General features: G+C 35.9%; 1 protein-coding gene across 1 annotated transcript in view; it reads right to left on the reverse strand.

Moving 5' to 3' along the window:
• LOC106143625 (uncharacterized) overlaps nucleotides 1–19,436 on the reverse strand; it is a 47,941-nt gene extending 28,505 nt beyond the window's left edge. Inside the window, exon 1 of the mRNA XM_060954605.1 lies at nucleotides 19,218–19,436. Within this exon, the coding sequence (XP_060810588.1) occupies nucleotides 19,218–19,278 (61 nt within the window). The 5' untranslated portion in view covers nucleotides 19,279–19,436. The remainder of the gene's footprint in view (nucleotides 1–19,217) is intronic.
• Between the last annotated feature and the right edge of the window lie 6,221 nt (nucleotides 19,437–25,657).

Genomic DNA, 25,657 nt, shown 5'->3' on the forward strand with positions numbered 1-25,657 from the left:
TTGACGATTGTGCCGGAGACCATTGTGCGTATTGGAATTCGCGAAACAGGAATTGTCTCAGAATTGGTGCGTTAACGAATGTCGCCGTGGGCACTGGACAATAAACCTTGAAAAAAACTTGTAAAGTATAAGTTTGTGTGGCGATTGTTTCTTAAAGCAGCTGCTGGGGATAAAAAGGCAGTAAATAGGAATAAATTGGTTTGTCAAAGAACTTCCAACTGTTTCGTTTAAGACAAAGCTGGGTATTATGAGCGTGTCTCGAGTAGCATTTGGTATTGTGGAGTCCGGCAGGTTAGAGTCAAGCTGCGCGTGATAATATTTGGTTTCCTGGTCACCATTGTTGTCTTTGGTTAGTTCAGCCACTTGAACTGCGTGGTTCTTTGTCGAAAAACAAGTAAGAAATTCTAAGGTTTATTTGTTTAAGATCTTTTTCGGCTCCTGTGTGCTGTGATTGGCTTCTGTTATTCAAACAAAGTCGATTATGTTTGGCGTCCGATGTATGGGCTGTAATTTTATTATTTTTAGAACTAGTATGATTACTTTAGAATGATTTTTTAAATCATTGTTCGTTTCATTTGTTGCTTTTTTATGACAATAACTAAAAACCAGACTTAATTTGGCACAAGAAATTTAAACATCCTGGGAAAATTATCATATTATCCATTTATTCTAGTTTTAGAGGAGTGGATCAAAAGGTAAACTCAGAAGCGACTTATGTTGAAAATAACTTTGTACGAAGACAACTACTTACTTACTTTATACGTACTAAAATTGGCACAAATTCAACGCACAGATTTCTCTTTAAACAAAATTCTAGTTAGTATTCGTGGGAACTACTGCAATCCCAAATCAGGAACCTCCAAATTGGAAATATATTAGTTCATACAGAAAAGGCATCAGTGCGTTAAAATTTACTGATGCGGTGTCCTGATACATATGGAATTTAATTTGTCGCAAATTCCATTTGCCGTCACAATTATCTTATTTCTTTGTTAATAAGATCTTATTTTGTTTATTTTTCATGTATAACAATAATATCATCATATTTGGTGTCATTGTCTGGACGTTCTATAGCACCCTTTGCTTGTGGTATTAGCTCTTGTCTTTCGCGATCGTGGTTAGATAAGAAATGGGATTTTAATTTCCTTTTGATATTCATTCGAGCCTTAACATTAGCTACTATAGTTTGTTGTCGTTTGTTTTCTTTGTTACTTTCTTTTGTATTCATTTATCAATTAAAATATAGTGGCATTTATATGGAACATAAGAAAAGAAATGCACATTACGTTCAAATAGATTTGTTCTTACTTATTTATTATTTTTCTTACGGTGAGGGAAAACATCGTGAGGAAACCTGTACTCTGGATGTGTAACTATAATCAATCCAATACGGGTTAGGTTCCCCTGCAAAGGTTGCGGAGGTCAAGTGGGAGTCGCTTATAGAAACACCAGACTCACTCAATCATGGATCCATGGTCTTCGGGGTAACCTTGGACTCTTCACAAGAGTGGTGAGAATGTAACCAGGATTCTTCGTGGCTAAAAAGCCATGAAGAAGAAATACATAATAATAAAACTCATAAAAGATATTTTGGTTGGTAACGCATCATGGTGATATCATTTGTAACCCGTTCACACAAATTTTAAGTAAGGTTAATATTCTTTCAGACTTCTCACACTTCAGTCGCATATAAATGTAGCGAAAAGAGTTCGGTATTTATACTTTAAACGCTAAAGATGTCATTATTTTATCTGAAAAAGTTGTAATTTATTATAATATCTATTTATATTATACATATTAATGATCTGAAATGATAAACTTATAACGTTAGTAAAATTGTTTCCGTATTACAATTCTATTTTTAACTGATGTATTGTAAAATTTATAAAGTCTTTTATAGTAATGATCACAACTGAACTCCCGACTTTATCCGTTTCAGACTTCTTATTACAACTTTTTTATAACTCTTAAAGTTAGGGCAACCGTCACAAACAGTATTAGTAACTCTATGTGGGTCAGTTTATTGTAAGTTTAAACTATAAGCGATACATCAAAGAACACATAAACTATTACATCAGTTTCAAAAGTTTAAGTGGACACTTAAACAAGATTTCTAGCCACAAAAACTTGACTTCCAATTACTCAACTGTTTCAAGGGCCATCCAAGAAACCTTTCAAGATATTAATTGTACAATTATTTTCAACAATTGTTAGAAGAACGGTAGTGCTTAGCACGTGGTTTCACAAAACATCGGGGCCACTCATTATAATTTAATAGTCTTTTAAAAAAAAAAATCTTGACGTGTACAGTAGTTCGACAAATTTTTTTAGTGCAACAATTTTTTGTACTTTAAACCTTACTTGTATGGAGATAAGTAATTTTGACAAGTAAATTAAAAGTGTGCGATGAAAGATTCGTTATTCAAATTCAACGGTTAGTGTCAGATAAATTATGGACCTTTAGTACGGATTCACCGTCTGTAATGAGAACTGTATGTCTGTGTGTTTGTTGTTGGCATTTTAATTTGAAAGTTGCGTTTGGAGAACAATCGTGATGGGACGTTTTGTTTTTTCTATTGATACGTAATTGCATGTCAATGAATGGGAAATTATTATAATTATGTATGTGATCGTTTATAGACAGTAATTGATTTAAACATTTAATGAATGGTGAAACTTGAAAATTTACAGTTAGCTTAAATGGGAACTATACCTTTGTAGTAGCTTTATCTGTAATTAACGTGCAATTTTGTATTAAAAAAAAACGTTAAGGTTTAATTCCCTTGAAGGACACGGACTGCGGGATGTCAGATAATAGTCGCTTCGTATAAAATCTTTTTAATAAAAATAAATATATTTTTATAAATAATAAATATATTTTTATTTTTGAAAACAGGTTACAATGGTGTTAAATTCTACTCAGTGCTCTGCTTCTTGTCTACGGGCGTACTACAAATGTCAGAGTCCATAAACAATCTTAATTCCACAATTGATTATTTGAGAAATCACCTAGTTTATATCCAATAACCTTTTGAACAATATAAGAGGCTTTTTTGAAGGTACCCACGTTCATTATTTGGTGCATTGATTAAGGTTTTTACTTGGTTAAGGATCCGTGGTCATAGTCGCAATTTAACCTCCTTTTAAGGGAGGCGAGGACGCAACTATGATGTTCCAGTGTTGTTTGTGATAAATGGCGCATACGCACGTGAGTAAACGCAAGTAAGAAAATAATTATTACCTATAAAAGTATTTATAAACGTTTTTAAAATAAGCTTATTGTGTGAGCTCGTCTGATCATGACCCGAAACCGACGAGCTTGCATGAAGAGAGTTATGAATGCGGATGAAGCGAAATGAGTATGCAGGGATCGTGGCAAGTGAAAATATGTTGCTGCCTAGCCCTCTGGGAAAGCGTGCGTGACTTTATGTAAGACTCATGCTGGAAAATTCATAGTTATTGGATCATATTAAGTGCCGTGTGGTCCCCGGCATCAATACAAAAAGGAATAGGACCACTCCATCTCTTCCCTATGGATGTCGTAAAAGGCGACTAGGGGATAGGCTTACAAACTTGGGATTCTTTTTAGGCGATGGGCTAGCAACCTGTCACTATTTGAATCTCAATTCTATCATTAAGCCAAATAACTGAACGTGGCCATTAAGTCTTTTCAAGTCTGTTGGCTCTGTCTACCCCGAAAGGGATATAGACGTGACGTGACGTATGTATGTATGTATGGATCATATTAACAAATATCAGATTCTGTAAAACTTTATCTTCACTCACTTTAAAATACTTCCATTCCACCTACACAAGTGATCTATGCATATCCAAAACAATTCGACTTTCTATCTATATGTATCTACTATCATAAACTGACTGACTGACTATCATAAATGAATACCAATCAGATTTTTACGACCAGGACCGAACCTGTTATCGGACAAAGCAGACTCTCTGACGCCTATCCAGTCACTTGGTGATTATGTGACGGCTTGTGTGTTCCCTCTGAACCCATGTTCGATTCCCGGTCAGGCCCTGATGGAAAAATACTTTTTTTTGATAAGCGTCTTGGATGTTTATTTATATATGTTTTAGTTTTTAGTTAGTAGGTATCTCGCTTCACAAGTCTCAATCTGTGTAATTTAGTACATACATATAATAATGACGTCTATATCACCTGCAGGGTAGACAGAGCCACTCTTGAATCTGGTAGGCCACGTTAAGCTGTTTGGCTCAATGATAGAAATGAGATTCTAATAGAGACAGGTTGCTAGCTCATCGCCAAAAAGAGAATCTCAAGTTTATAAGCCTATCCCTTAGTTGCCTTTTATGACCTCCATACGAAAGAGTAGTCCTATAATTTTTTCTATTAGTTCCGGGAACCACACGGATCACAGTTCAAACATTAAGCGATCGAGACAATGTTCATTAAAAGCCCAGTTATAGCAATGAGTCTTTTGCCAAGCTATAAGAAATTGACATACAGGAAATACAATTCAGAAAAAAAAGTACCTAACACGTAAAATAAAAAAAAATGCAATTGAAACAAAACAATTACAAATAATTAACATGGCAACTCCGGCCACGATACGGCGGCTTTTAATTACCAAAGAGCTATAAAAGAAAAACAACGACCATAAAGCTGTCTATTAAGAAATTTCAAAACACCTTTTTATTGAGATACGATCGACCGTAGATATATCGTATATATTAATCAAACGGAATGCGCCGGCATCATAGAAAAAACATATGTTACTTACAAATAAAAACAAAATGGCATTAAGTAGACAGTAAAAAAAACATTCATTGAGCAAGCCATGGTTTGGACAGCCCTGATTTTTGAACTTCGAATCTGCGTATTCCACATTCAAATTTCTATTTTATATTTCATTGTTAGAGTTTAATTTTGAATTGAGTCATCGCAGTTCTTTAGGGTTGCCAGGAATTTGTTTATAAAAAGAGCGGCAACACCAAGGCACTTGGACACCTGTTAGAAGCGAATGGTTCTTTAAATCCTTTACCTACATATTTTTGTAATGCATTCTTCAGAACGCATTCTTACTGTTTATTTTAAGAATGATTCCCGAACGTGATATTGGGACACGTCATAGAGTGACGAAGCGGTTTTTGGAATATGAGTAGTGAATTGGCTCCCGTAATGAAATGTTGGCAACAAAGATTTTTTATTATATCAAAAATGGCTACTATATTTTTAATTCTCAATCAAAAAATTAGTTTGACATATTCTAACCTTGTCATATTTAAATATTTTGTTCATTAGTAACTGTTCAAGAATCAGAAGTACTTTACACACACACACACACATAATTAAGTCTTAACATACGTAGGTTCTTTACATAGTCACAAATTCCAAATGCTTTAAAAAAATTTACACGTTCCACCAAAACGATTTCAAAATTCAAATTTCTTATACATTTTTTTAAGTTTCCGACATAAATGAAGATTAATAGTGTTACGTATTACATTCAAAAGTATATGAAATAGTGATACACAGACGAGACCAATCATGATTTCTCAATGATACATCAGTGATGATGACCCTCATTGTGCTTACGGAAGCCCTCATCGGAGCTTTTGTAGACTGCTACATCATTCTAATCAAATTCTTTATTATTCTTATACCCATGAAAATTGTCTTAGAGCACAGAATTAATCTTACACATACATATTATATATTATATTTGTATTTCTGTATGTTCCAAACGAATAAATTCGAAAACAACCGTAATGATTTTCACGAAATTTGCCACAGATATAGAATAGACCTTCGGGTCATACTGATATATAATAGGTTACATTTTTTCTGGAATTTCTCACGGGAGTTAAGCTACCCCCGTAAAAGTTAGTATAATATATCTCTTCTTTGTTATCATCGTAGAAAGTTAAATTTTAGTATGAAGGTTTCTCCAAAAGCGTAGGGGAGCTTTTTTAAAATATACAAGCTCTTTCTTTCTCTCTCACAGGAACCCGTAGATACTGTATATTGTAATAAACTTTCCAAAATCTTTAAAAGCAGACTTGAAAATAATTGATTATTACTATGCACAGCAGTTTAATAGAGGAAACGTGAAGGTAAGATACTTAATATCAAAAGAGCCGAAAATAATTTCGATTCAATAAACAACATTACAAATACCATAATGAAATACAATGCAAATGCAATAATTCATAACAGGATGTACCAATTACGACAAAAGATACCGCTCTCACGAAACGGAAATATCATACTTATATCCCGAAACTATTATGATATGATACCCCACTTAATGCCGCTCCGCTGGTTTTGCGCAAAAAGAGCCGAATGCTAAGAAAACGCAGCCGCCATTTAAAAAAATATATATATAAATGAGGTAAACTATTATAACAATAACAGATTTTTATAATAATTCACTTTAATATTAATAAATTTCGAATCGAACGCAAACCAAATTCAAATACATTCCGCCCGTTACAGAGTTGAAAATCGAACAGACAGATGACAGTTCGATAACATTAGGCTCGGTACACACAAGCGAACAAATGACGCACCATTTAACGCGCCCCATTAACCGAATCGAATCGCGAGTTTGCACAACAATCGTTCACAATCGGTATTTACTCGATCGCTAGTTTTTTCGCTCGATTTTTAACGCGTCCGATTATGGCATTGTTCAATAGACATAATGTTTCGATGTTATTGGTAACTCGTGTGGAAATTTCATTATTGTGCAGATGGTACTTAACCGATTCGAATAAATCATCGTATTGTCGTGCTTGTTATTAATGTTTTTTGTTCCATAATGTAATGAATTGTGAAGACGGTTATTTAATACTTTTATCACATGAAAATAACTTATCTATTTATTTATATAATAAGATCCGCTCAAAATATACTCATTTTGTAAAACGGTAAAAATATAAAAGCATTATCAAAGTAACCATACCAGTCGATATTTAGAAGGCTCGTTAATTATCATTTTTGACTACATTTAGAATACATCTTACGTGAAATTAACACGAAAGAGTACATACATTCATTCATACATATAGTCACGTCTATATCCCATGCGGGGTAGACAGAGCCAGCAGTCTTGAAAGATAGATAGGCCACGTTCAGCTGTTAGGCTTGATGATAGAATTGAGATTCAAATAGTGGCAGGTTGCTAGTCCATCGCCTAAAAGAAGAATCAAGTTTATAAGCCTATCCGGAGTACATACATACTTACAAACCTTTTTGAATAAGATCAGAATATAAAATCTATGCTCTCGTAAAATATATCTACAGTACAATACAAATTATCTTTATTTCCCATAAAAATACATATTTAGTAAAACATACATTATGGATATGTTGAGCAAAGGCGGACTTATCGCTAAGCAATCTCTTCCAGCCAACCTTTGGGTAGTGAAAGGTAAAATTCTCGAACCGGGCGGGCAGCATACTTAACATTAAACATATAATAACAAAAAAGAGTCTAATTTCGTTCCATGAATCATTACGGTTATCAATAACATTACAAAACTAAGAAAACTTCTACGGCGACCAACAAAAGGGTCATAAAAGGACCAAAATATTCATATCCCGGATACGGGGGCGACATGATAAAACCCTTTTTCGAGTGTTAATGCCGTGACAAATGTAGAATTTATGCGATGGTAGCGGAGGAGGGACCCCGCTGGGAGCCGACTAAGGGACAGCGAGCCGGTGTGACCTCGACTCGACCACGCATTTGTTAGGCTAGTGGTACACAGATAATATTATTTTTTTACTAGAGGCCGCCCGCGACTTCGTCCGCGTGAAATCAATCCCGCGGGAACTCCGGGATTAAAAGTAGCCTATATGATATTCTGGGTCTTCAGCTACCTAAGTACCAAATTTCATCGTAATCGGTTTCGGTAGATTTTGCGTGAAAGAGAAACAAACATCCATACTGACATCCTGACATACAAACTTTCGCATTTATAATATTAGTAGGATTACGGAAACGTGTGGTTCCAGGCACTTAGGAATAGGACTATCCATAATTATGTTTCCCATGGATATCCTTAAAGGCGACTAAGGGATGGGCTAATATACTTGGGATTATTTTGGGCAATAGGCTGGCAACCTGCCACTATGTTTGAATTTCAATTCCACTATTAACTATGCGGCTGAGCGTGGCCTTTCAGCCATTGTTGGCTCTGTCTTCTCCGTGAAGGAAAAGACGTGAATGTATGTAGGTATATAAAATAAAATATTAGACACTAGCTTACGTAATACTGAAATGCTCACTTAACGCCAACGTATATCATAAATGCAAACCGACCTTTTTAACCGACTTTAAAAAAGGATGAGGAAAGAATTTGACCGCATTTTTTACACTACAAAAAGCTCAAGCCTCAAAGGTCACGTTTCGCTAAATGGCTTAATTATAGACTTGAGATTTAGAATGTTACAGGTTGCTAGCCCATCGCCTAAAAGAGGAGTCCCAAAAACATAAGCCTAGCCCTTAGTCACCTTTTACGATGTCCATGTGAAAGAGATGGAGTGGATTGTTCACCTAAAAGACTATACTTATAAAGCTGATGAGTTTGTTTGTTTGAACGCGCTTATCTCAGGAACTGCTAGGTCGAATTGAAAAATTATGTTTGTGTTGAATACACCATTTATCGAGGAAGGCTTTAGACTATATAACATTACGCTGCAACTTTAAGGAGCGAAGAAATAATGGAGAATTTGAAAAACAAAACGGGGAAAATTATTCATCTTCGAGGGCTTCAATGATGCCCAAAACAACTATTCCACGCATTGCACAGCTAGTAATTACCTATACATATATTGTTTTATATAGAAGCTGTTGTATACAGTATGATTTTACCGCCACCACACCAGCACATATTAAAAAGTGCATATAGTCACGTCTATATCCCTTGCGGGGTAGACAGAGCCAACAGTCTTGAAAAGATTAAAAAGTGCCTATCAAATTAAATCGATTAATCGTTTATCTTTACCTGGACGTGTTCACGATATCGGCTGCACCCTGGGTATCCGGCGTCGTCCTGTCTGAAGAAGCGTCCAGTTTGGACAGGTCAATGAACTCGCGGCGTCTTTACGAAGTGAACCTTTTGGATCATTGGATATTACAGAGCATAGGTTGCTTAACTATTACTACTTTTTATTGTATTGTATTGATTGTTGTGGTGCCGTGTGGTTCTCTCGGCGCCAATGCAAAAGAATAGAACCACTCCATGTATTTCCAATCGATGTCGTAAAAGGCGACTAAGGGTTAGCCTTATAAACTTGGGATTTATTTAGGCGATGGGCTAGCAACCTGTCACTATTTGAATCTCGATTATATCATTGTCAAACAACTGAACGTGGTCTAATAATATTTTCAAGACTTTTTGGCTCTGTCTACTCCGCATGGGATGACGTGACTATATGTATGTATGTAGATTGCTTGACCCAGCAATGATTCTTACTTTAGATAAAGTTAATATGCTAAAATATAGTAAAACATGACGTTCACTTAATAAGGATAATAAAAAAGGAAAAAATAATTCATTTAACAACAGTATTGTTAATTATTTTCTATTTGGAATAAATTTTGCATTTTAGTCTTTTCAAGACTGTTGGCTCTGTCTCCGCAAGGAATATAGACGTGATGATATGTATGTATGTATGTATAAATTTATGTTACTTGATGAGCTAGTAATCAAAAAAAGCTTATTTTATTCCTCAGCTTTATTTTAAACCGGTCAACGATACTTCTCTGACTTAAAATACAAAAGTTTAATACATTTTATATAGATATATCTACTATTTTTGAACAAGAAAGGATTAACTTTGGCGGACAAGGACATATCGTTTTCATTTTTACATTCTGATTCTGGGTTTGCAGTAGCTTTGTCCCAGCCTTGGGACAAAAAACAGTAGCTGATGATCCTCGAGATAGCATTCAGGTATTGCTTATGATATCTTATTATAACTTATGGCTCTGCAACCATATTATATTCTTTACATGCAGTTTGCTGTTGGTGTAACTTCAATTTACGGCCTCTGTGGCGCAGCGGTAGTACGCTTGTCTGTGATACAGGAGGTCGCGGGTTCGAATCCCGGCCAGGACATGATGAGGAAAGAACTTTTTCTGATTACCCTGGGTTTTAGATGTTTATCTATATAAGTATTTATTATAAAATATAGTATCGTTGAGTTAGTACCTCGTAACACAAGTATCGAACTTATTTCGAGGCTAACTCAATCTGTGTAATTTGTCCCGTATATATATTTATTTAATTAAGTACCTCATAATCCATAGTCTCTGCTTACCTTAATGGGAAACAGGCGTGATGGTTTGTATATGTATGTACGATTTTGTCTTCAAACCTTAAGTGGTTAAACCAGGGTTTTAAACGTGTGATTACATACTGTTTGGTTTTTATGGTAAAATGTTTGTTTAGTTTGCAATGACGTCAGAGCACACATAATAAATTGACTAAAATGGCGAACAGTGTTTTCGTTCGTTTTTCAAACGTACTACTCTGTCAAGAAAGTAGCAGGAAAAGATCAATAATACACAAACTGTTTGTTATTCATCCAAATTTATTTTATCATCTTCAAAATATGCTCCTTTAGAAACGATACACTTACGCCAACGAATAATCCAATCATCAAAACATTTTTTAAACGCTGTTTCCGGAATTGAGGTCAGTTCTCGCCGCGAATTCTCTTTTATGTCTTCTACCGATTGAAAACGGGTGCCACGAAGTGGTAATTTGAGTTTAGGAAAAAGAAAAAAGTCGGCTGGAGCCATATCTGGTGAATATGGTGGTTGCTCGATGGTATTTGTTGAGTGTTTGGTTAAAAATTCGTTCACAATGATGGCCTTGTGCGAAGGTGCATTATCATGGTGCAAAATCCAAGAATTTTCTTTCCACAAATCTGGCCTTTTTCGTCGGATTTGCTCTCTTAAACGCCGCATAACACTCAAATAATATTCCTTATTTACCGTTTGACCTTCCGGCAAGAATTCCGAGTGCACAACACCGCGATAGTCAAAGAAAACAGTCAACATGACTTTGACTTTTGAACGACTTTGGCGTGGTTTTTTCGGTTTCGGTTCAGTTGGAAGGCGCCACTCCGAAGCTTGTTGACTAGTTTGCATGTCAAACTCGTAAACCCACGTCTCGTCACCAGTAACAATGCGTTTCATGAATGTTGGGTCGGAATTGACTCGTTCTAGCATGTCCTCAGCGACTCTCATGCGATTGAGTTTTTGAAAAAAATTCAGGTCTTTTGGGACTAGCCGAGCGGCAACATGTTTCATACCCAAATTATTAGTTAAAATGGTACGGATCGACTCGTGAGATACAGAAAGTTCGGTGGCTATCTCTTTCAAAGTTGAATGAGGATTTTCAGTCACTATTTCCTTCACTTTTGCGATGTTAACTTCAGTTGCAGACGTTGATGGCCTACCAGAGCGAGGCAAATCTTCCATCACATCTCGACCGCTTTTGAACGCTTTGTACCACTCATAAGCACGAGTTTTTGATAAAGTCGATTCACCGTAAGCCTTCTGTAACATTTTCAGTGACTCCGAACACGATATTCCATTGGCAATGCAAAATTTAAGACAAACTCTTTGTTCGATGTTTTTATCCATTATGAAATTAGCAATACACAATAGATATGATATAACTAAAAATAGCACTGTATTTAATGTAAACAACAGATGCAACTCAAACTCCGCGCCAAAATGGAAAACAGTTGTGCCAATCTAACAACAACAAAAAAAACAAAAATTTGAATTTGGAACCATAAATAAATAATCCATTCCCGATACTTTTCTGACTGAATGTATGTTTTTAAATTAATTTTGTGAGACTTAAGACTTCAATACCTATGAAAAAATGTAATTATTTATTTCTTTGGTCAAAATGAAATACCTATGTATATGACCTGATTATATGTATGTTATGTAATGTTATGATATTCATATAAAGTAGTAGTCTTTATATTGGTAGTTGCTGTTTTATATTTAAAAAATATACGAGACAACGAAAAACACAGTCATCAATAATATTAATTAATAACGATTTGTAAATTTCGGATAGTCCAATTTTAAATTCGGTCCAATAGCCCAGCAGGAGGTGTGAATAAATCTTTATTTTTGCACAAAAATATAAAATAACTTTACATCGCCGTTGACACGGTACTACCGAATTATATTTTTGACACACCTAAATAACAATTTTAAACTTTATCTTCTGCGCTGGAGGATTTTAAATATGTTTCACGCTGAAACCAGTTCGCGTACCTACAGTGGACCAATGTTTTTATCTTTAATCGGATTTTACGCCTTAATTTGATTTGTGTCAGAATTGTATTTTGATTAATAAGCAGATGACCGCGGCGACATTCTTTTAATTTACCTCGATCGTAAGCGACAGTCAATTTATTGTCATTTTGATTATTTTTAATTTAAGAGTTTTTGAAATTACATTAAATATTTCGGTCTTTCAGTGACTTAACTGGGTGTTCCTAATTTGTGCACCGTGTGTTTACCGGCACCAATACAAAAAAAGGAATGGGACCACTTCATCTCATTCCTATGGATGTCGCAAAGGCAACTAAGGAATAGGCTTATATGCTTGGGATTTCTCGTTTTAACGATAGGCTAGCAACCTGTCACTATTTGAATCTCAATTCTAATTGATTCTCATTACCTAAGCCAAGCAGCTAGACGTAGCCTTTCAGTCTTCTTAATGACTATTGGCTCTGTCTACCCTACAGGGGATAAAAACGTTATGTTTTTAATTAGTCTCATCTGTGTTCTGACACGCTATACAGCTTTTTGTGTAATCAACCATTTTTGGATCCGTAAAAATGACAATTTGACATTTACTCTGCTCGGCGAATGAGGAATGTTAATTGAATCGATACTATCTCGTAACGAGACATTGTGTCAGGAAAGGTGACGCATTATCGCCTGTGTGAACGCTGCCTTACAGACAATGACTTGTTTAATGTCTTTTAATCTTGGTGGAAATTAAACAATGAGCACTTTAAGAAGATACAATCGTATGTTGGTCAGCTGGCTGTTTATGTTTTAAGATACCGTGGTCAAATGTCAAAAATAACAGTAAAAATCATACCTACCCGTCCATAAGCCGCAACCTTTTTAATTGGAGCCTTCGAATTTTGAGATTGACATTTGGAAGTTGGATGTAGGTATTCAGTGAACAGCTTCAAAATTGTGCTTATGATTTTAACCCCCTAAACTTATGGCTTCTGCCAGCTTCTCTACTTAATTTATCTTTATTTTCTTTCTCTACTCACTCTCTACTTGTAAGTAGAGCAAAAGAACTCCATAGTTACGTAGATCTCGAAAAACATAATAATAGACTAATCATTTAGGTATAGCGATAAATATTCCACAGCATGAAAGGTCACTTCCACGTCACTTTTATGCTATCAAGCCATTATATTTTATAAATTGTGTGGTTCCATTAAGCTTAATATTTCTTTTATTAATTATTTCAGCTCTAAAACTTACATTATAAATTAAATTATCTTTTAAGAGTAGGTATTTCTTATATTCTTTGTATTTTTAAGAGTAAGTGTGTATGTTTGTTGGACTTTCACACCAAATCTACTTAACCGATCTCCATGAAATTAATGAGTGCAACATTACAAAAATAAAAAAATTAAAAAATTATTTGTTACAAAATAAAATTCTATCATACCATTGTATTTAATTTTTCATCATAAAATATTGAACCTCACGGCTCTTAAATACAAATGGAGTCATACTATAAAATATATTAGACTAGATGCCGCCCGCGACTTCGTCCGCATGGAAAGCCTATCAATCCCGCGGGAACTCCGGGATAAAAAGTAGCCTATATGTTATTCTGAGTCTTCAGCTACCTACATATAAAATTCGGTTCAGTAGTTTTTGCGTGATAGAGTAACAAACATCCATATTGGCATGCTCACAAACTTTCGCATTTATAATATTAGTAGGATTAGACGCCTATGTAATTTGTACTTATGTGCGCCTATGTCATATCTACTATAGAAACTCGAAGCTTTCAAAGGCGCTCCTACATTCCCGAAGGCTATTCAAACATTTGTATGTCTGTTTGTGTGCTAATTGGTACATGAACACATCCATAAATTTGGACCAAGATGATCGTATTCGGGTCTTTAATTAAAAAGAGTTTATAGTGTTGTAAATGTGTCTGAATTGACATAGAGCTAAGAATTATATGACGGTTCCTTTACAGGTTTTTTTTTAGTTACATACATACATATCACTGTTTTATTCCTTACTAGCTGTGCCTGCGACTTCGTCCGCGTGGAATAGTTATTTTGGGCATCACTGAAGCCCTCAAGAATGAATAATTTTCCCCGTTTTTTTTTATTATTTTCCATTATATCTGCGCTCCTAATTGTTGCAGCATAATGTTATATAGCCTAAAGCCTTCCTCGATAAATGGTCTATTTAACAAAATTTTTTTTTTATTTCGAACCAATAGTTCCTGAGATTGGCGCGTTCAAACAAACCAACTCTTCAGCTTTATAATATTCATATAGATTACGGACATTCCGGTGCCGTGTGGTTCCCGGCACCAATACAAAAAAGAATAGGACCACTCCATCTCTTTCCCATGGATGTCGTAAAAGGCGACTAAGGGATAGGCTTATAAAATTGCGATCCTTTTTTTTTAGGCGACGGGCTAGCAACCTGTCACTATTTGGATCTCAATTCCATCATTAAGCCGAGCAGCTGAACGTGGCCATTCAGTCTTTTCGGGACTATTGGTTCTGTCTACCTCGTAGGGGATATAGACGTGACTATTATGTGTGTATGTATGTAGGTATGTATATAAATGCCACTACTAAACATTCCTAACTCTCCCACCGGCAGCCGGTAGCACGTCATTAGGACAGTCCTCGAACACTCACATAATTGGTACCTATATATCTTTGTCCGCATGTCTGTCTGTCCGTTCGTTTTATTATACCAACAGTAGCCACCTATAAACCTGTGGAACCTTTGTTGTGGGACTGTAACTTACGCGGTTTATGTAATACCTCAATTTTATTGTAAGAATTGAAATGTTGGGGCTGTTATTTTTATTGGCATAGTTTTGACGACCTCTGTGGCGCAGCGGTGATACGGTTGTCTGTGACACCGGAGGTCCCGGGTTCGAATCCCGGTCGAAAGAACTTTTTCTGATTGGTCTGGGTCTTGGATGTTTATTTTAAAATATAGTAGGTATTATTGAGTTTATATCTCGTAACACAAGTTTCGAACTTACTTCGAGGCTAAATCAATCTGTGTAATTTGTCCCGTATATATTTTGTGAGATCTTTTATATACATACAAACACCACTCTTGCCCGGAGGGGTAGGCAATGACTATATTATCTTTGGATGGATATGGAAATCGTAAAAGGCTACAAAGGGATAGGCTAATAAACTTGGGATTCTTCTTTAAGGCGATGAACTAGAATTCTATCCTATCCTAAATTAAGCCTAATAACTGAACGTAGCCTAATAGTCTTTATGAGACTGTCGGCTCTGTCTACTCCGTAAAGCATAACGACGTGATTATATGTATGTATATTAGTTGGAATTGTGTATAATAAATATTTTTGATTAGTATTTCAAATAAACTATTAAAATAAATTTCTGTAGGAGTCTATAAAAAATAATTGCCAATAATAAAATTGCGTCCAGTCGGACATTCCTCGCATAACGCATACGGGGTGTCACCTTTTGTTAATGTGCTCCTTGGAATAGTAAACTTGTTAATACATATCACGGAAAAAATACTTATTCTGGATAAATTTGGGGATAGCAAAATGATAAGCTAGTTGGAAATACTGATTTTTTTATGGAATAAGTAAAAGTTACTGAACCTTACCAGTTGACTCATGTGTACGTGGAGGAGATAGGACGCAATAATTACAAATAAATCGTCCTATTCTTTGCTGAAATCATGCCTGAATCCTGAGGAAGAAACTACATTGATCCCCTTACCACGATCCAAAAAAACCTTTCGCTTCATTCACATTCGTCAACATCTTCATGCAAACTCGTGGGTTTAGGGTAGGTACCTATACATTTCTTGACCTGACTATAAAAGCAAACAATATAAGAACGATATCGCATCAGAATCGTTGCATCTCACCATAATCGGCCTGTTTATTAGTAAAGAGCTGTCATAAAAACCGACATGGATACGACTCATAAATTGGACTCAAATTTTGCCACAACAAACTACAAAATACAAATTATACAGAGATCAATTAATAAAAAAACGAGGAGAGGGTCAATGGTTGAACGGTTGATTGGGACTGGGGCTCCCATGGTTATGAAATAACTGTACCTACTTATATACATACATACCATACATATATTCACGTCTGTAGCCCTTGCGGGGGAGACAGAGCCATTAGTCTTGAAAAGGTTGATAGGCCCCGTTCAGATGTTTGACTTAATGATAGAATTGAGATTCAAATAGTGACAGGTTGCTAGCTCATCGCTTAAAAGCAGAATCCCAAGTTTATTAGTCTATCCCTCAGACGCCTTTTACGAAATCCATGGGAACGGGATGGAGTGGTCCCATTCTTTTTTATTGGTGCCGGGAACCACACGGCACTGTACTTACCTATATGTAGGTTATTATTTATAGTGTATAGGTATTCCAAATCTATCTAATTCGCGACTTTGTCCGCGTGGAATAGTTATTTTAGGCATCATTGAAGTCCTCAAGGATAAATAATTTTCCATGTTTTTTTCACAATTTCCATTATTCCTACACTCCTCATAGTTGCAGCGTGATATTATATAGCCTAAAGCTTTTCTCGATAAATGGTCTATTCAACACAAAATAATTTTTCAATTCGAACCAGTAGTTCCTGAGATTAGCGCCTTCAAACAAACAATCTCTTCACTTTTATAATATCAGTATAGATAATTGAAGGCAGCTAGCACATTGGTGTATGTTAGCTGCCTTCAGATTTCTTCGCTTACATATCAGCATGAAAGATTTCTGACTTGATTTCTGTACCGTCACTGTTTCATTCGGTTGCGGACCAAGGTCGTTCTGTGGTTTGTTCTTCAAAAAAAAAACAGATTTTGAATCGCGTGAAAAGGGTTGTCATTTTAATAGTTTATCTGTTACCTCCAATAAATTATATAGAATTTGAAAAATTCGCAATAATTTTAAGCATTTTTTGATTATTTTTTGTACAGGTGCCGGGAACCACACGATTTAAAATAAAGTGATGACTGTACCTAGATATATTAAAACATCGCATCCCTCAATGTTAAAACAACGTTTGTCGTTTCTTTATCCAAGCCATGATCTTGATACAGATCAAAATGACGAACTCATTACGTTGATTTATATGCCGTTTACTCAAAAACAAAACGTAAACAATGAGAACAGGCTGGAACAGGTGAAACAAAGTGCATTCAATTAATCATGCTCTTCTAAGGCGGTAAATTCGAAACAAAAGTTATTGCCAGTCAAGACGATGTTAGGACAATATTTGTATCTTCGGTTGATTTACTAAGGATACGGTTATGCGCATATTTTTAACAAAAGTCTAACATTATACATACATACAATAACGTCTATGTCCCTTGCGGGGTAGACAGAACAAATGGTCTTATTAACTGAGTATTCACACTGTGCGAGTTTAGTTAGAAGTGTTAGTCGATTATTTAATTCTATACTCAATAGAAAGGAAATGCTTATAAATTAAATACATACTTACATAATATAATCACGTCTATATCCCTTGCGGGGTAGGCAGAGCAAATAGTCTTAAAAAGACACGCTACGCTTAACAGTTTGGCTCAATGATAGAATTGATATTAAAGTAGGTACTGTTCTTTTTTTGTCTGTGTAAAGATTACTTATTAGTTTCTGTTAACTTCATGTATTAATTATTGTGTGTTGGTATTTCTCATTATCTTAATTTATCCTTTTATATCCCAAAATATGGTTTCTAAATGGTTATTTCTTTCAAATTCAAAATTTGGTTACTGGTTGGTTGTGAAAAGTAAATCGAAGAGATTCGTTTCACGCCTTTCTTATTATTTAATATGCGAAAGTTTTTGAGTATGTAAGTTTGTCTGTTTGCAGAAATATAGCTTACACTTATCTACATAAGATCAATACAATGTCTACAACACGAAAGCAAAACCACGCACAAAAGTTAGTTCCTCACACAAATTTATTTACCAACAAAAAACGCATGTCATTTGTCAAACCGTATCGGTTTCTTTGCTAAGGATCTCTGAACCGTAAGAGACGACCAAAGAGCGGATCTTTGTCAGCATCAAGCCGTGCTATCAAACGATCTTAAGAGCCGTACGATCAGAACAATAAATGATACTTAAATGTTGTATCTTATCAACGCTATCACGGTTTTTTGTGTGACACGAAATATTCTATTGGATATAGATAAATAATAATGGAATATTCAACTTAATTTTAACTTTTGTCGTATTCCTGATAATTCAGGAATATGTTAGCCTGTGTAGGTATATTTTTCAAAATATTTAGTAACTTGATTTTATGCGCAGCCCGCGTGAATTTAGCGTCACCTACAGGAGATACACGTTTTTTGCAAATCCCTCGGGAAATATAAATATACAATTTATCCCAGTAAAAAACTTTACTGGGATAAATACTGCTTTCCTTCATAGGTATAACATATTATAGTGTGGAGTGCCCACACTATAATATGTTATACCTATGCAAAATTTCATGCAGATCGGCTAAGTGGTTTAACTGTGAAGAGTTAACAAACAAAAAATTCACTTTCGCGTTTATAATATTCGTACGGATAAGGATATGACGTCAACAGTGACTTGTACGAGTATGTACCGTATTTTATAGCGTTACATACTCGTACAAGTCAAACACCGGTTAAAATGCGTGATGCGCAGAAAGGCACTGGTTCAAATCCCACCTCGGCCATGTACCAATGACTATTTTCAAAGTTATGTACATTAGTTTGTATATTAACCGATGCTCTTACGGTAAGGGAAACATCGTGATGTAACCAGCACATTCAGGCAACTGGATGTGTAACCATGGTTCCAATAAGTATAAGTTTTACCTGCAAAGGTTGCGGAGGTCAGATAGGGAGTCGCTTCGTGTAAAAACCTGACTCACCCAATCCAGGATCTATGGTCAAAGGCATACCTGGCTCTCCTCTCCAGAGTGGTGTGGATGCAACCGGGACTGAAGCCAGGAGAAAGAACATTTTTCTTAAGTTCCGGGAACCACACGCCAATTTTTATTTAGGTACACCCATCTCAATAGTCTTGTAAAACATTAAAAAAGTTTGACATTTCCGATAACCGACAATAAAAATACTGGCACATAACGAAATCTTTATAAAGAGTTCCAACACTCAACCGTGTCGGCTTTGTGGACATTTCGCGGCGATACAGATCCGAATAATCGTGAGATATGAAATCGATATGACTCAACGACAATCGAATTATTGTGGAAACAATCGAGAAGGCCTGCCGCGTGAGCCTTTGTGGTTATGTAGGTCGGTTTTGGCGGCAATCGGAAAAAAAATGTATAGTTTTGCTTTTAGGGGTCCGTAAGTATATCAGAGGATGCCGAAAAAAATCGCGCGTATTTAGATTCTAGCTTTTGCGCGTTGGAAGTGGAATTTTCAGAAATAAATAATTAAGGTCACACTAGCATCCGTTAAAAATCAATATTTCTTTGTAACTAATCACTATTAAATATTTATTCCTACTAAACACGACATCTTTAATATTGCATTCACACAAAATGTAATAGAAAAATCTATAAATATACCTATTGTAAGTCTTTTAATCCGTATTTTGAGGTTTTATATCGTAAGGTGTTATTTAAGCACACATACGCTTTGTATCATTTGGACCGGCGATCAAGTCACAAAGAAGGTTAAAATGTACTAATATACCTAAATATGTTTGCCCCTTAACTTTGTAGTTATGACCTTTAATGTTAAACCATTAAGGTTAAAATTAAGTTGATCACAAGTAACAGGAACGCAATATTATTTTTGTAAGATGTTGTTCTCATAATAATGTTATTATTCCCTTATAGAATGTGTGGGATGACCATAGACGCAATGTAAAGAAGTTTATTTTTATTTTATTCTGATGAAAAGAGTTCCAATTCTTTGGTTCCGTACTTTTATTTAGATAAAATACTTTTTGCTAGCTTCGGTGGTCATACCCACAATGGGTCAGTGACCAGTGGGTCACATACTTGTAATATTATTATACATTAATTTATTCCTTACGGAGTATACAGAGCCAATAGTCACAAGACATGGTGCCACGTTAAATTGATTATCTTGAATTTACATTACCCAGGCATAGGAAGACAGAGCGACAAAAAGACTCAATGGCTACTTTCAGCAAGCATTCCCAGAATCATAAATCTTTTCCTTGATTGACTCTTACAATCTTCTTTAACTGGATGTTATTAAAGAAGAATCCTAAGTTCAAAGGCCTTCTCTTATATGATTTAAATCTAAGCAAGAAGAACTAAAACATACATAACCCGCACGGGGTACACAGAGCCTACAGTCTCGCAAAGACTGAAAGGCCACTTTCAGCTATACGATAGACTAGAGGCCGCCCGCGACTTCGTCCTCGTGGAATCAATCCTGCTGGAACTCAGAGAAAAAAAGTAGCCTATATGTTATTCTGGGTCTTCGGCTACCAACATACCTACCAAATTTCATCATTATCGGTTCAGTAGCTTTTGCGTGAAAGAGTAATAAACATCCATACTGACATACAAACTTTCGCATTTATAATATTAGTAGGATTGAGAACAAATTTATTTTTCAGAGTTATAAATTTGACCGATCGCTTGGGGTGAGGGAACGAAACCAACACATTTTAGGTTAAAAATGGTATTTATGTGTCTTTCCTTCGAAACCCTAACAATATAAATACACTTCAAATTCAAATATTGACAGTATATTGGAATTAAAAAGTATTATTGACTCTTTCAGATAACGAAAGGCATTGACATGTAAGGTAAAAGCAGATATGTTTGATGCATACAAATTCATTTAAATGTGAGGCCTACGAATTAGTGTTGCCAATCGATAGTCCGCTATCGATAGCCTATCGATAGTTGAGTAAAAATAATGACTATTGCAACTAACTATCGATACCATATATTTATACTTACCATCACGCCTTTGCCCGGAGGGGTAGGCAGAGTCTACATCTTTCCACTTGCCACTATCTCTGCATACTTCTTTCGCTTCATCGACATTCATAACTCTCTTCATGCAAGCAAGCAAGCAGTTTCGGGTATTCTTGACCTGACGTTTTACCAGGACGTCCTTAATTTGATCAAGATACGTTCATCTAGGCCTTCCCACTCCGCCTTTTCGCTCCTCACTCTCCTTGTATATTTGCTAAGTCAACGGGCTTTCATTCATCCTCTCCACATGATCAAACCATCTTAACATACCCTTTTCTATTCCTGTTGCTACATCTGCTTATATTCAATATCATTACTATCGATAGTACTTCATTTTTTTTCTTTATTTGCTTATGATTAGGGTTTACAAAAGGTGTAAAATAAAACATATTTCCTCCTGATCAGCCATTAATTATAGCATGCAAATTATTAATTATTATAAAATAACACGTAAGTCACTTAAGTCAAATTAATTAACTCTTAATCTTTAAAACTTTGTATCAAACTGAATAAGCTTTGATACTTTGTACCAAACTGAGACTATCGATATCGTATATGATTCAAACGAGGTCGTTTAGGTCAAGTATCGATATCAAAACTATCGACAGTTCGGCAACGCTACTACGAATATTTCTATAATCGTCGGATTTCCATAATTGAGCAATATTTTTTCAACTGACAAGTCAATTTTGGATTAGATGGTTGATGTGAAAAATATTCAATTACCGACATACCTAAGATTTGTAGGTAATCAGTTTACACTGACTTTAAAAAAGTAGGTTTAATGTAGTTTTCGTCTTATCTCTAACGGGGTAGACGAAACCATTACTTACCTACACCACAGGCGGCTGGATGTCTTAATGTTGTAATTTAGATTCAAAAAGTGACAGGTCGCTAGCCCTTTTAAGATACATACATACTAATCACGTCTATATCCCTTGCGGTATAGACGGAGTCAACTGTCTTGAAAAGATTGAAACACCACGTTCAGCTGCATGGCTTGAGATTCATATAGGAACAGGTTGATAATATATCGCCTACAAGAAGAAACCAAAGTTTAATAGCCTTTCCCTTAGTCGCCTTTCACGACATCCACGTGAAAGGTAAGGACTGGTCCTATTTTAAAATGCCAAGGACCACACACGCAAGGCAGTCTTTAATTTCTAATACAATAAAGTCTGTATGTATGAGATAATCTCGGAAAGTTGTCGACGGATTTTGTTCATGTTTGAAATGTTTGAAATTGAGTTTTTCTAAGGAAGGTTTACATCTATAAATGCTACCCGAGCGAAGCCGGGGCGGGTCGCTTGTTATTTATACAACCTGACTTTATTATCGTATGAAGACCATGTTTATAGAGATATCACTTGAAAACATATCACACCTGCTGCTCTGACAGGTGGTTCGAATCCGACGCCTACGCGCGAAGTAAATTTGATAATACCTACTCATTCATCAAAATAGTTGTCATGATTTTTTTATTCATTGATTTGCTTCATATGATTAACAGTTAAGAAAAGGTGTTGGTTACTATTTTGCCTAAAACTCTGCTCATAATAATCCATTGAATCATCTGCGCCCGATCAGACCGCATTCCACAAATCAGATGCGGTAGACTCGGCGTCGCCTGCGCATGTATCATTCTGAACTAAACTATACGTAATGGACAATATGGTAGGTATATAATTTCAAATTCAGACCACTAGAAGTAAAATTAAAAACACAAATTACATACCTATTATCTAGACTAGAACTATATATATAATCTAAAATTTGTATAATACAATTGTATAATCTAAAATTCATAGCACTTTTACAAGGTTGTGCGCGTGCGCCGGCGTCGCCGCGTCTGTCCGGTCAGGAATGCGACCCGGCGCGGGGGGAGGGGCGGAATTAAGCGCATTCTTTCTATCCCATCAATTGTGTGTGAGTGTTAAGGTGGATATCTCTTTTATACAGTTAACGATAGTTTACGATATAAATTAAATGATTAGTAGGTATAGTGCTCAAAATATTGATTGTTAGGCTTAATTATTTAATAAGTTTTTACAGAATGGAACCGTATGAAAATGAAAAAGTTTATTTGTTTAACTCTTTTACAGTATCTCATTTTGAATGGGATCTCCATTTAAGTATAAATACCTACTTGTGTTTACAGGGTACCTACTATACCTACAGGGTGATTAATATCAAACGTAAAACCTTTTACCTACTTGCTCGGACCATCATACTGAACAACTTTTCCTATGGGGTCTATAGCGAAATCGCGAAAAAAAAATTAGCTGTACATCCATACGAAATTTATTACCTACCACGACCAAAAGTAGGTATATCTAGAAGTAAACATGTCTCTGCTGTTTCATAGTTCAATTATTTATATATATTACTAGCTTTTGCCCGCGGCTTCGCCCGCGCAAATTTATTTTAGATTATAAGGATACGCCATAAAATTTCTCCCATTTTACCCCCTTAGGAATTTAATTTCCAAAAAATTATTTCTTAGTGTATCCCTCCTAATTAAAATCTACGTTCCTGTCAAATTTCATCTTTATTGGCTCAGTAGATTTTGAGATTTCGTGATTCCTAAGTGAGTGTTTTTCGCTTTTTTATATATAAAATTCGGGTGTTTTATTTATGCATACCGATTACGCCGAGATTTATGGACCGATTTACGTGATTCTTTTTTTGTTCGGTAGAGTATACTTTCAAGTTGGTCCCGTTGTTACCTAGTCAGGATCTGATGATGGTATTCCAGGGAAATTAAGGGCAAACCTCAAATTTACAGGCAATTACGTTTTTGACAATTTCATAGATCTGTTTAAGTATTTGCGTCTGATAGTCATCATCCCATGTGAATGAGCTGATGATGGAAGGTACAACTCCTCAACGGTTAGGAGTTGAAAGAAAATTCTTACGAAGTTATACGTACATGTGAGGCTATTAGGTTGACCTGATAATAAAAAGTAAATCTCATTAACGTTAAGAATTTAGGTGAAAATGGATGCGGACAAATTTCGTCTCTTCACTTGTTTCCTTTTAGCTGTTTGTATGGGTAGTGTTAACACAAAATAGGGATTTAAAGGCGTGATGTTATTAATGTTATGCATGTACATAAACTCACGCCTCTTTCCCGGAGGGGTAGGCAGAGACTACCTCTTTCCACTTGCCACGATCCCTGCATACTTCCTTTGCTTCATCCACATTCATAACTCTCCTCATGCAAGCTCGGCGGTTTCGGGCACTTTTGACCTGACCCTTCACCAGGACATCCTTAATTTGATCAAGATATGTTCGTCTAGGTCTTCCCACCCCGACCTTTCCCTCCACACTCTCCTTGTATATCTGCTTAGTCAACCTGTTTTCATTCATCCTCTCCACATGACCGAACCATCTCAACATACCCTTTTCTATTCCTGTAACTACATCTTCTTTCACATCACAACATTCCCTTATCACGCTGTTCCTTATCCGGTCACTCAATTTCACACCCAACATACTCCTTAACGCTCTCATTTCCACTGCATTTATTCTGCTTTCGTGCTTCTTTTGCCATACCCAACTTTCACTCCCATACATTAATGTCGGGACCAACACGCCCCTGTGCACAGCCAGTCGAGCCTTTTTGGATAGTTTCTGACTGCTCATAAAGGCATGCAAAGCTCCATTCACCATGTTCCCCGCGTTCACTCTCCTTTCAATATCACTATCACACTTGCCATCTGATGTAAACTTTGATCCTAGATATACAAACTCTTTCACTTGCTCAACTTTTTCTCCTCCAATCAAAATATTACATGCTGTCATTTCTTTCTCCATTTCAAAAACCAGTGTTTTAGTTTTACTTACGTTCACTTTCATTCCTTTCTCTTTTAAAGCTTCATGCATACAGTTTACCATCTCCTGTAACTCCTCCGCTGATGACGCCAGTATAACCTGATCGTCGGCATAGAGCAGACATTTGACGAGTAATTCATTCATCCTTAATCCACTTTCAGACTCTTTCAAATCTGTCAAACAACTATCCATAAATAGGTTGAACAGCCACGGTGACGCAACACATCCCTGCCTAACACCTTTCTCAATCTTAAACCACTCAGTGTGCGCTCCGTTTATCCTGACACAAGCACTCGAATCCTCATATAAGGATTTCAGTGCTCGTATCAAGAGACTGCTCACCCCATGCATAGAAAGTGCTGACCACAATTCATTCCTCTCAACTCTGTCATAGGCCTTTTCCAAATCCACGAAAGTGCAATAGACTTTTTGACTCTTGGCCAAAAACTTTTCGGCTATGCACCGCAAAGAAAAGACCTGATCAGCACATCCCATTCCCTTTCGAAATCCCGCTTGAGCATCCCATATTTTGTCATCAGTTTCATTCCTGACTCTATTAATCAATACCTTAGCATACA

Source organism: Amyelois transitella, chromosome 2 (genome assembly GCF_032362555.1).
Source record: "Amyelois transitella isolate CPQ chromosome 2, ilAmyTran1.1, whole genome shotgun sequence".
In the NCBI taxonomy this organism is placed as follows: domain Eukaryota; kingdom Metazoa; phylum Arthropoda; class Insecta; order Lepidoptera; family Pyralidae; genus Amyelois; species Amyelois transitella.